This window comes from Nicotiana tabacum, chromosome 10, assembly GCF_000715075.1.
Source record: "Nicotiana tabacum cultivar K326 chromosome 10, ASM71507v2, whole genome shotgun sequence".
NCBI classification, from domain to species: domain Eukaryota; kingdom Viridiplantae; phylum Streptophyta; class Magnoliopsida; order Solanales; family Solanaceae; genus Nicotiana; species Nicotiana tabacum.
Window position 1 is genome coordinate 25,597,458 of NC_134089.1, and position 11,431 is coordinate 25,608,888.

General features: G+C 37.8%; 1 protein-coding gene across 1 annotated transcript; it reads right to left on the bottom strand.

The window, feature by feature from the left end:
• Positions 1-2,605: 2,605 nt before the first annotated feature.
• On the bottom strand, positions 2,606-10,956 carry LOC107786025 (ATP-dependent zinc metalloprotease FTSH 10, mitochondrial-like). The gene is made up of 8 exons (XM_016607461.2): positions 10,603-10,956; positions 10,285-10,519; positions 10,123-10,197; positions 9,485-9,615; positions 6,667-7,152; positions 5,746-6,513; positions 4,354-4,581; positions 2,606-3,331 (listed from the first exon to the last, which is right to left on the bottom strand). The coding sequence occupies exons 1-8, from the start codon at positions 10,660-10,662 to the stop codon at positions 2,852-2,854; spliced, it is 2,463 nt and encodes an 820-aa protein (XP_016462947.1). The 5' UTR covers positions 10,663-10,956; the 3' UTR covers positions 2,606-2,851.
• Positions 10,957-11,431: the final 475 nt, after the last annotated feature.

Sequence of the window (11,431 nt, forward strand, 5' to 3'; positions counted from 1 at the left end):
TCACGGCACTCTCTTACACTGTAGATTTTTATAGCCCTAATTAGGCGAGCTTTATCGGGGAAATACATGCCCTTTATCAGAACCGCTGGTCTAGACTCATCCCACATCGCTGACCGAATTTCATCATCATCCCTTGTGAGGGCATCCACGTTCGGCATACTTGGCAAATTATCAAGGTAGGAAATATTTCGCTCATGAAATGGCATGTGGTACTCGTACACTCTTTGTCTAGCGGGAGGTGGAGGAACATGCTACCTCGTCAGCTCAGGTTTAACATTCACTTCCTCCTCATCATCACCCTCATCAGGGAAGGGCGTGTCATATCCAAACTCATCCGCATTGTTGTCATAATCACTATCATCTTCCTGACTCTGTGCATCTGCCAAATCACGAGTCAATACGTCGTCTATAGGCAACTGTGTGAGGTCAGGAACATCAAGAAGCTCGTTTTCATTGCACAAAAAGAACAAAATGATAAGTTACCCAACTAGATAAATACTTTACATATAGTTATATCACTTTACTTACAAGTCGTACTGTCTTGACGTTTCATGATGGATATTTTCTTATTGGTGACGACTCCCGGATGGACCACCGTGGTCCAATACGCCAGAACTACGCATATTCCAACTAGGGGCGGGGTCATAACTTGTAAAATTCATATCCGGAAGGTACCCCCTATGAAAAATATGAGTGTTAATACAAATCCAATTAAAACATAAAATAAACAATGCTAAAGCGTAGCAAAATTGAAGTTTACCAATCGTCTTGTGGATTATATAAAGTCGAAAAATTATTTTGTGGCTGCTCATTCGCCGGTGGTGACAAGTTTAAATCAAGGCAAGCTCTTTCATCGGCAATCTGTCCGGCAAAAACTGCTCCAGAATAACCACCCGATGACTGGGGGTTATCCCTACTATGCACCTCATTATTGGGAACGTCTTCAATCTTGACGTATATTTTTACAACAATTTTATTACAATAAATTCCCTGTATTCATCCGGAATCCGCAAAAAATCTCTAAGAGTTTCATCATCTTCGATGTTAAACTCAGAATAATAAGCAAACCCCTGCGGAGTCACTGAATATAGAAATCTACCGGTTACTTTAAGGTTAACCGAACGCTTCCTCACACTCATCTTTTTACGTAACAACGATACCAATTTATCGTACTCCATTGTAAGCGGCAATTTAACATGACACTGTGGAGGTGAGCTATACCTCACAGAGTTATTCTCCAGCACAACCTCACCCCCCCCCCCCCAATATAATGAAACCCTTATTTTGGCTCTTTAGACATTATAAAAAAATAATTGATAAGAAGAAGTGAAAAGTATGAACGGAAGTTTGAAGAAAGTATTGAATGGATTTTCATAAAATTGAAACGCCTTTAAACAAGGCAAGTCCGAGCCTGGGGTGCAGAATTTTTTTATGTAAAATGCAGTACAATACCACGTTTTATGTATTTGAATTATTGTTATGTCAGTTATCCGCAGAACACTTATTAATGGGCCCAAAAATCAGAGTAAAATGCAGTATAATAATATGTTTCAGTGTAAAACGCAGTAAAATACTGCATTTTACACTAAAAATTAATTCTCTGCAGTCCTGCAGAAGTGGGCCCAAATATTATAGGGAAACGCAGTATTGTACTGTGTTTTCCTGAAAAAAATAATTTTTTAATAAAACGCAGTATAGTACTGCGTTTAACTTTAACGACTAACTTTCCGTTAAAGTAAAACGCAGTATTATATTGCGTTTTATGTATTTATGTAAGTTTTTTTTTAACAGTAGAAACATATTTTGTGCCAATTTTGGCATTATTTAAGTTTCGGGCTCTCTTGCGGGGGTATTGGAACCATTGAATGCTTCTATCTAAGCCAAGTATCTTGGAGATTTTTTTCTGGAACAAAGTTGAGAGTTGCAACCTCCCCATCCAAAGTCATAAAGACAAATCACTCTAGAGTTGCAGCTTATTAATTGCAACCCTTACCTTAGATCGTTCAGGTGCAAGATATATTCAATTTCACCAACTATTTTTCTGGTTCACTTTATCCACAATAAAAAAAAATAATAATAATAAAAATCACATGCATAGTTTTGGGACTGCATACGATTGCTATTGAGCTCTACCAAAGCAACAACCACGGTGCTTCAATAGGCTTTATATGCCCTCTTAATACTGAATAGGCATAATTCCCTGCCAAAGGCACTGCTATCTGACTAGCACAATCACTGCTTAACAATATTAGAAGGATCAAAAACCGCAAACTCATACAAAGCCATAGAACTTGCCCAACCATCAATCGGAGTTGTATGCATTATACGAGCAGAGAGCAACTGACTGGGGCCATTCAATACAATGCTTTGAACACAGTACCGAGGCAAACCCATGGAAATACCCCTTAGATCCAAGATAACCAGACAATGCGTAACTTTATTGCATCGAAAGGACTATAATATGACTATATAGCCCTTTATGAGAAAACAGTTAGAAATAACGCACTGCAAGTGGAAGTCTGTTAAACTAGATTTCTGCAGCCACTGGAAGTCGGGCAAATTAAATTACTGCAGAAAGTAGAGCTTCTGACTTGGCTACAAGACATACCAGTGAGCAACTACTACTAAGAGAAACAGCCCTTGCGTACTTGATACAATTAGATTACAGCATTTCTTTCACCTCATTTTTGTTGTTTTTTTTTTTCACAATATCATGGGGTGCACAAACTGAAAAACTGATTTTTGTGCTATTAATATAAAGACTTGTTCTTCTCTCTTCTACAATTTTCTAATAAGTGAATACCAGACAGCCACAACACCACATTCTCATTTACAAAGCACCATCCCACAACTATACCGGGACAACCTCAGGTTCAACAGGCGATGATCCTTTATCTTCTACAGTCTTATTTTCGGGGTTATTTTTGGTTTCTTTGTTCTCTTCTTCAAATCCTTGCTTGAATCTATCGTAGTTCGTGGGCTCAAGGCTCTTGAATGGTCGTTCCCCCAATACCCGGACCAGATCTTCTTGATGAAGGACCTCTTTTTCAAGTAGTAACTCTGCAATTTTAGCCACATGTTCCTTGTGCTCCTCTATAAGTTGAACAGTGCGTTCATAAGCCTTGGAGACCCATTCTCTGACTTCACTGTCGATAATTGCTGCTGTCTTGCTACTGTAAGGCTTTGACATCTCAAATCCATCTTCTCTTTGTGGGAAAGAAAGAAGACCAACCTTGTCACTGAAACCATAGACTGCCACCTGGGCATACGTCATTTTTGTGACTTTCTCCAAATCATTTTGCGCACCAGTCGAGATCTTCCCAATCAAAACCTAGTCAACAAATAAAATCCAAATGACTACGTTTTCAGAAATCTTATTTAGTTGATAGAAGGTACGAAAGTAGCTGCTAAAATAGTAGAAAATTGAAACTTCTGAATAATATTTAACAAACAAAATATTCATGTATACCAGGAACTAAATGTTGTCAGATAGTAAACTAGCAAGGAACTTATCATATAAGACTCCACTAAAATCAGAGCCATCTTATCCTGACCTCCTGCTCTGTTAAGTTTTTTTTCTTTAAGATTTGAAAGCAGATAATATAAAAGCCAAACTCATTGCACATCATATGACATATCGGTTCCATTCCATTTGTTAAGCACACTAATCTGCAAAAATTAGGTCTTCGGCAAGAAGCCTTCTTTCTATATGCCTAAAGATGTGTTGCATAACTTTACGCTCTAGTTAGATTTAACGAGAACTATGGAACTCCCAGACTTTTAAGTCATAAGATATTCACCTTCTATTTAAGTCATAAGTTTCATCTTCTACTAGCTAACCTTGTTTTTATGGGGGAAGTTAAGGATAAGTGGTGAGGAAGTCTTAGGGGGTCCCTCGCCATTTTGTGCAGGATATTGAGTTCAAAAGAACTTAACACTACAATTCAATACCTTCCCATGTTACTTATAGAACATAATTCAGAAGACTAGCAAAATAACAGCATGCAGGGCAGAATATCCGTACAGTGCATAATAAGGTTTCTGCCCTGTACCTAAAAGTTTGCTTCTGGAATACAATTTAGTATTGAAACCTATATTTGGGACCTCCGCGCTGCCCACATGGTCAGAATAGTTTCAAGTTACTCGCAGGACAGAGTATCCGTACAGTGCATAATAAGGTTTCTGCCCTGTACCTAAAAGTTGGCTTCTGGAATACAATTTAGTATTGAATTCTATATTTGGGACCTCCGCACTGCCCACATGGTGAGAAGAGTTTCAAGTTAACAATTCTTAGTGTCGACAGGAGAAAATATGAAAGCAAGTTAAAACTTTTTTTTTTTTTAACATATTCACCTGCTCAGCAGCTCGACCTCCAAGAGTCATGCATGTCATATCAAATAACTGTTCCTTAGTCATTAAAAGATTTTCGTTTGGAACATACTGAGCAAATCCCAAGGCTGCAGTACCACGAGGAACAATTGTCACTTTTAGCAATGGTTCTGCGTATTCCAAGAACCAACCAGCAACAGCATGACCAGATTCATGGTAGGCAACTGTCCGCCTCTCTAGCTTGCTTATGACCTGAAGAGAGCCCAACGAAAGCTTTTAGATGTGACATCATCCAAAACAAACACAAAAATTTACCTTTAACATTCCAACCTAAAACTGGAAATTTCTAACACTAGTCACTGCATACTTCTCCAAAAGTGGGCATCCTCCCAACTTCTCTTTTTAAAAAAAGTAGAAAGAAGAAAATAGGAAGAAAAAAAAAAGGGACCAGAATGCATAGAAAAGGACCAGAGCGCATGGAAAGGTCAACCCTTGCTTTGCCCACCTACCCTCTCCATGCCAAGTGGATTCCGTACTCATAGTCAACCAGAAGCAGTTACATTGGTGTTAAAGGGAGTATATATGCTCCATAATGTTAATTCTCACACAAAATAAATAGTGCTCAATACCCATCATAACCAAACTTCCCCAAAAAATTTAACGGACATCCCTGGATGCAGCAGCAAAGGACCAAAAGGCCACCATAACTTCCAACTCAACCCTCCAAATATTGAATATCTCCGGATCGATGATGCACGCAAAGTTTTGGCTGACAGGATATTCAACAAATGGTCACTCCAGTTGTAGCTGACTTTGTGGGACACTGGGATAAAAGCGGCTATTCTTACAATATTGAACGGTTATATTTGGATCCTAGCCACCTAAAATCAAAATTTTCCATCTGCTACAAGAAGTTTCAGGCCTGGCCTTTAGAAGAGCGGTTTGCATCCAATTGACCATAAGTATCTCATCAAAACTTCATTGAGTGTTCATAACCTCCCACCACTCCTCACCCCTAAAACAAGGGAGAGGAAGTGAAATAAAAGAAATACTTGCCTAATACTGTAAAGGAAAATAGAGAAATTCTAATTTTATAATCAGCTCTAAAAGTTGTATACCATTATATCAATATATCATGCCCTTATCATAACTATAAGGGCATGCCCTTATCATAATGATATATGTTTTCTAGTAGCAACTGAGTGGGAGATATTAAATCCAAGCACTTCTCTTTTCGTTTTTTATTTTTGCGATAAGTCGCACAAATCTGAACATTTCAAGCTGAAAACGATGTATTCCATAACAATCCAGAACAAAGAACATTATATGAAATGTCTAGTGTTGGAAATGTGCTATCCACCAATGAAATATAAATGCAAAGTAGATAGTGGAACAGAAAAACTGAGGATCGGATACCTTATTCTTCTTCTCGAGACCTCCAATTACCCTGTCTATTGCTGACTCAAAATGTTGCATTGTAATTATTGTACTCTCATTTCTTGCGGCAATTAAAGCAGCTTCATTGCAAACATTTGCAATGTCTGCTCCGGCAAATCCTGGTGTTAGAGCAGCAAGCCTTTGTGAATAAAAGGCTGCGTCGTGGTCAAGTTTCAACTTGCTCAAGTAGATCCGGAATATCTGATCACGGCCTTTAATGTCTGGTTTGTCTATGGTAATTTGACGATCAAATCGACCGGGTCTTAACAAGGCTTTGTCTAATATATCAGGTCTATTTGTGCCAGCAAGTACAACCACACCTGATGTGGTTGCAAAGCCGTCCATTTCAACAAGCAGTTGATTTAAAGTGCTTTCACGTTCATCATGTCCTCCAGAAAAGCCACCCCGCCCTCTTGCTCGACCAATGGCATCAATCTCATCAATGAAAATTATACTAGGCGCACACTGTCGTGCCTCCTGAAATAAGCTCCTAACTCTGGCTGGTCCAACACCAACAAACATCTCCATAAAATCTGACCCAGATATAGAGAGAAAAGGTACACCAGACTCTCCAGCTGTAGCTTTGGCAAGAAGTGTCTTTCCAGTCCCAGGAGGACCCACTAGAAGAGCACCCTTGGGTATTTTGGCTCCCAGCTGCTCATATTTCTTGGGGTTTTTAAGGAAGTGGACAAACTCCATGATTTCTTGCTTTGCCTCATCACATCCAGCCACATCTTTGAAGAAGACCTGTACCAAAACATGTCAACAGACTTTCCAAGAATTAATCATGATATACCATGACATGAAACATCTTCAAATCTAGCTTTTAAAAACACTATGAATACTTCTGAATCTGCACCCAAGTCAGACACTAGTGCAACGCTAGAAACTAGGACTCACCTTATTCTTCGCATTTTTATCCATTTTCGTGAAATGTGCTTTACCAATGTTAAATATTCCACGAGCACCTTTTCCACCAGGGCCTCCAACACCTATTCCGCCCTGCACTCTTCGTCCCATAAAATAAAGGACAGCAAGAATCAACAATGTTGGACCAAACCTCATCACTTCTTGGAACCAATTCAACTCATCAACATACGTAACAGGAACATAATTATGTGGATCTATTCCTAATGCCTCCTGTACTTCTTCAAGCTTCTCCTCGAATGACTCAACACTCCCAATGTTAAAATAATACTTGTAGTGGCTTGCGTTTCTTGTACCATTTTTACCAGTTGCAGGACCTTGAATAGTGTCATCACCAATTTGAATAGGACCGGGTGCAGAGCTCCTCACATAAACTTTGGCCACAGATTTGTTAGAAACAACAATTCTATCAACAAGACCAGCTTCAAGTAACCTGTTTTTGAACTCTTGGAAGCTAATCTGAAAATTTACATTTACAAAGTCACCATCAGATGATCAGAAGAAACAGAAGCAAATTACAGAAGACAATCAATCACTGAAGATAACAGAACTGCCCCTCGATTATATTAGAACCTGCTTTACTCACCAATCATCAGTTAAACGATGGAACATTTAGAAAAAGTCACATCGTTTCAATTATTCACAGATACATTGCAGAAATTCTTCCTCAATAATATATGTTTAAGCAAGAACAAAATATCGGCAAAAGTAGTGAGCTCTTTAAAAAAAGGCGAGTGGTTGTATGAAGTAGAATGAGCACTGAGATACAGAGTCTGATTTTCCATGTTCATGCAACAAGTAGGCAATTTACTAGCTCCACAGGGCCACTATCTCATATCTAAACTTGTCATCAATAGGATAATAGAAATGGTGAATTTCTTGTTCAGACGTGCGTTGTAAACTCTACTCCAGGCAATGATAAACCTAATTTTGGATTTGTAAAAAACAGATAATATCTACTAGTAACACATAGTGGGGTCTATCATATAAGAACCTAAGTTTTTAAATTACCATAAAGGCCATATTCATAGGAAAAAATATCAGGTCTTCCATAACTGCTATACGACTTAATTTTCCTTCGAATAACAGGGAAAAAAAGATAACACTGTGGACTGGAAATTTTGTCTTTTTAACTAGACCAGAAAAACAATATCATATGAGGAAAAGGCTACAATCTCCATCAGATCAGTAGAACCATAAAAGCTTGAGCATATCAAAGATGGTCCCATGAGTAAATATCTAAGTTGCTCGGACTCGGGTGCGGGTATCTGATACGGGGACGGATCCGAGTATCGGATTCGACAAAATCTAAATTTTAAGATTCGGGGGTGCGGATCCGGATATGGATACGGGTGCGGGGATTCGGCTAATTAAAAATAGAGCTATAAAAATATTATAAATTTTGAGAAATATCCTGTGAAAAATTTACATGAATATTGTAGAATTCAATCTTTCATTATCCAAGGTGGACATTATTCTTTCATTCTCCTAAATCTGTTTTATTTTTGATTTTGAGAAATCAAAATCTCAATTTTTCTCCCAAATTTGACTGACGGACTCCGGTCAAAGTGTCTGAAATCAGTTGACCGTATCCGGAACGTATCCCGCTCCCGCTTCCGTCCCCGTCTCGTATCGGGACGGCACCAAAATCGAAGAGTCCACGCAACTTAGCTTGAAATATATAACGCAAATGATATGATCTCTTGAAGAATATAGTAGCAGTAAGGCGGGGTAGAACTAGAGGCCTAAATCCAAAGCTTAATAAAAGGCCTTAAACTTATTTAATAAAATTCATGTATTAACGAGATAAAAGATTTGTTCTCTAATTTAGATTAACCATACAGGACAAAGCAAAATATCTGATTTAGGAAAACTTAGTTGAAATTGGAAAGTAAATAGTTAAAATAGGAAAGTGAATGAATATACGCAGAGGAAGAAAAAAACACAATCAAAAGGAGGTAAACGTACTAATTAATGAGAGGTAAAGAATTTTACAGCATCTACCCTGCCGAAACAGCCTCCAAAAAATCCTAAAAAGCAATATAAATTTGAAATCTTTAATAAATTATATTATAATATTTTTTGGTAATTAATTATATTATAATTATAATATTGCATATAATAATTTTAATTTTAGGCCTTTAATTTTTTAGGCCTAAAGCAATGGCATCACAGCCTTGCCTTTGAACCGGCACTGAGTAGCTAGTTTTATCACCCTACCGCTTTTCGGAAAGAACAAACACACACTTAAGGACAGCTAAATCTACCTAGCTTTTATTACTATCCAATATCTACCAGCAAATGTTTCCATGTGATGCCTCAACTTACAGAAGTTGTGCATTTCTGATCATTTTTCCATTATGAGCTCATCTGTGAAAATTTAAACTACAAATCTTCTATAGCCTAAAAAGCTAAAGGAGAAAATTTTAAATCATGGAAAGGTAAAGAAGTGTTATTTCTACCCTACATTTAACATCCTCTATCCAAGTAACTAATTCTAAGACTTCTACAAGACGTTCTATTTTTCCATAGAAATATATTCATTCAAGAAGGGCTCCTCGTAGCTGGCTGACTGCGTTTTTGTTTCCATTAGAATTAATGTAGAGGTAATGTTGGTTCACATATAAATATTGAAATGTTTAAGATCATTTCTTACATCGAGCTAACACTCTAATAGGCCAAAAGGCACTAAGCTCATACCCTTCCAGGAGAATAAAAGGAGGGGAAAGGGGAGAAAGAAGCTGCAATGAGAAGATCGGCAAGGGAGAAAAAACTTTGTTTAAGCACTAACCTCCTGCTGCTCTCGAGGAGATAAGAGGATAGATGACAGAATAAACCCAATAAATAACAAGGGTGTTAGTAAATTGTAATTAAGCTTCACGAAATTCTCCTGAGGATTTCCTTGTTCACCTGCACCTTCCTCTGCGACAATACAAACCAAAGCAAGAATTTATTCATTGAAACACAACCCATATATAAAACATTAAACAGGAGAAAAACATGGATTTCTCAGTGGTTTTTCATAATTCTACAACCGATTCCTTATATGGGTTGCATCTCCATATTAACGCAAAAATGAAAAAACAATATTCGCAAGAATATTCGCATCATCAATACACAATATAGAGCATTCAAGGAATTAAATATATCAAATGAAGCACATACGGGATTCATACAGCGGATAGTTGTTGGTCTATACATTAAAACAACCACAACAACAAGTATGCCTTCCAAAAAAGTTAGGAACGGCTATATGAATCCTCACTGACACCGTTACTCCATTTAAACTCATCTCATGCCAATATTTATGCAAGTGTTGTAATGTTGGTTTATACGATATGTAAAGAAAACTTCACTCACACTAGAAAAAATCCATACATTTCCTTCATCATACATTAACCAATACATAAATAACACACCACTACATACCTTTGCCCGACTCTGCCTTTTGATTATTCCCTTTGGGAACTTCTTTCCTGTCCTTTGGATAATAGTTCTCATAGTCTACAAAACCACAAATTCAATAGATAAGCAACAAAAAACATTATTTATTTTCTCCAAAATGCTCAAATTATTCAAATCTATTCTCACTTCTTCTTTTTGGCCCTTCGCTACAGAAAAACCTCCGCAGCCTATGATTTGCAAAAACCGAATCGAGTTCCGACAAATACGCCTTACTCAACCCCTGCTTTCCACTTCCTATAGACGTCAAATAGGTTCTCACAAACCATAACTCGCCATCGACGCGTGTAATGCACGCACCGCGCACTGCCACTTCATCCAGCGCCGCTGACCTCACGCCATATCCACGACCATAGACAAGTCCCTAAACCAAAAAAATCGACCAAAAAAATTAACAAATTTTTCAACAAAAAAATTATTCATAAATAGAGCTATCAGTGAGCTTACTTTGTGAATATTGGAGTGAGAAGATTTAGAGAGCGAGCGGCCAATACGTGAAAGCATCATATTTTTGGTAATTCTCGTAACATGAAATTGAAAATGTCAAAACCCTAGAAATTGATTCTGAAACGGGTCCTTTGAAGCCAATTGATTGAAAATGTCACGAAAAAGTTAACAAAAGCTTAATTTTAACAGATTTATAGGATCCCTTTTTTTTTCTTTTTTTGGGAATTACACTAGGCTATGGCATTTGGAGCTATAGTTTAGGTCGGATACTTTGCAGAATCAGCGAAGTTTGCGTGAACAGAGGAACTAGGAGAACCGGGAATGAACCGTTTTCGTTACCTTGTCAATTTACTTACTAGACCTTGTTAGGGGAGCTTGTTTAACAGGTGTTTAGGGGTAGTTTTGTCATTGAAGGATCTTCTTTATGGTTGTAGAATAGGCCACAACTTTGTAAACAGAGCTACGGACGAAGGCTGGACTTATTTAGGCCCATTTCTTTTTGTGTCTATGGGCTAAAAGTTGGGAGAAGTGCACAAACGGGGCATTTGTATCTATACCCGTTTTTTGTGTCACGTTTTAACTTGTGCCCGCTTTGCAAAAAAATTACAAGCGTACCCGTTTTTTCGCATAACTTCAGAATATGGGACTGAAGTAGCAAAGACAATCACGCAAAACTTCAGCATTCTAGTAGCCGGGCCTAAAGTTCAGTTCTAGAGCTGAAGTTTTTGTTTGTAAGTTTCAGCTCTAGAGCTGAAGATTTTGTTTGTAAGCTTCAACTCTAGAGCTGAAGATTTTGTTTGTAAGCTTCAGCTCTAGAGCTGAAGTTTTT

Excerpts from the sequence above, each read along its gene's own strand:
- LOC107786025 (XM_016607461.2), bottom strand. The coding sequence starts at position 10,662 with ATGATGCTTTCACGTATTGGCCGCTCGCTCTCTAAATCTTCTCACTCC. Across the intron at positions 10,198-10,284 it reads CGAAGGGCCAAAAAGAAGAA|ACTATGAGAACTATTATCCA; the intron begins GTGAGAATAGAT and ends GTGGTTTTGTAG. Across the intron at positions 4,582-5,745 it reads GTCTCGAGAAGAAGAATAAG|GTCATAAGCAAGCTAGAGAG; the intron begins GTATCCGATCCT and ends GGCTCTCTTCAG.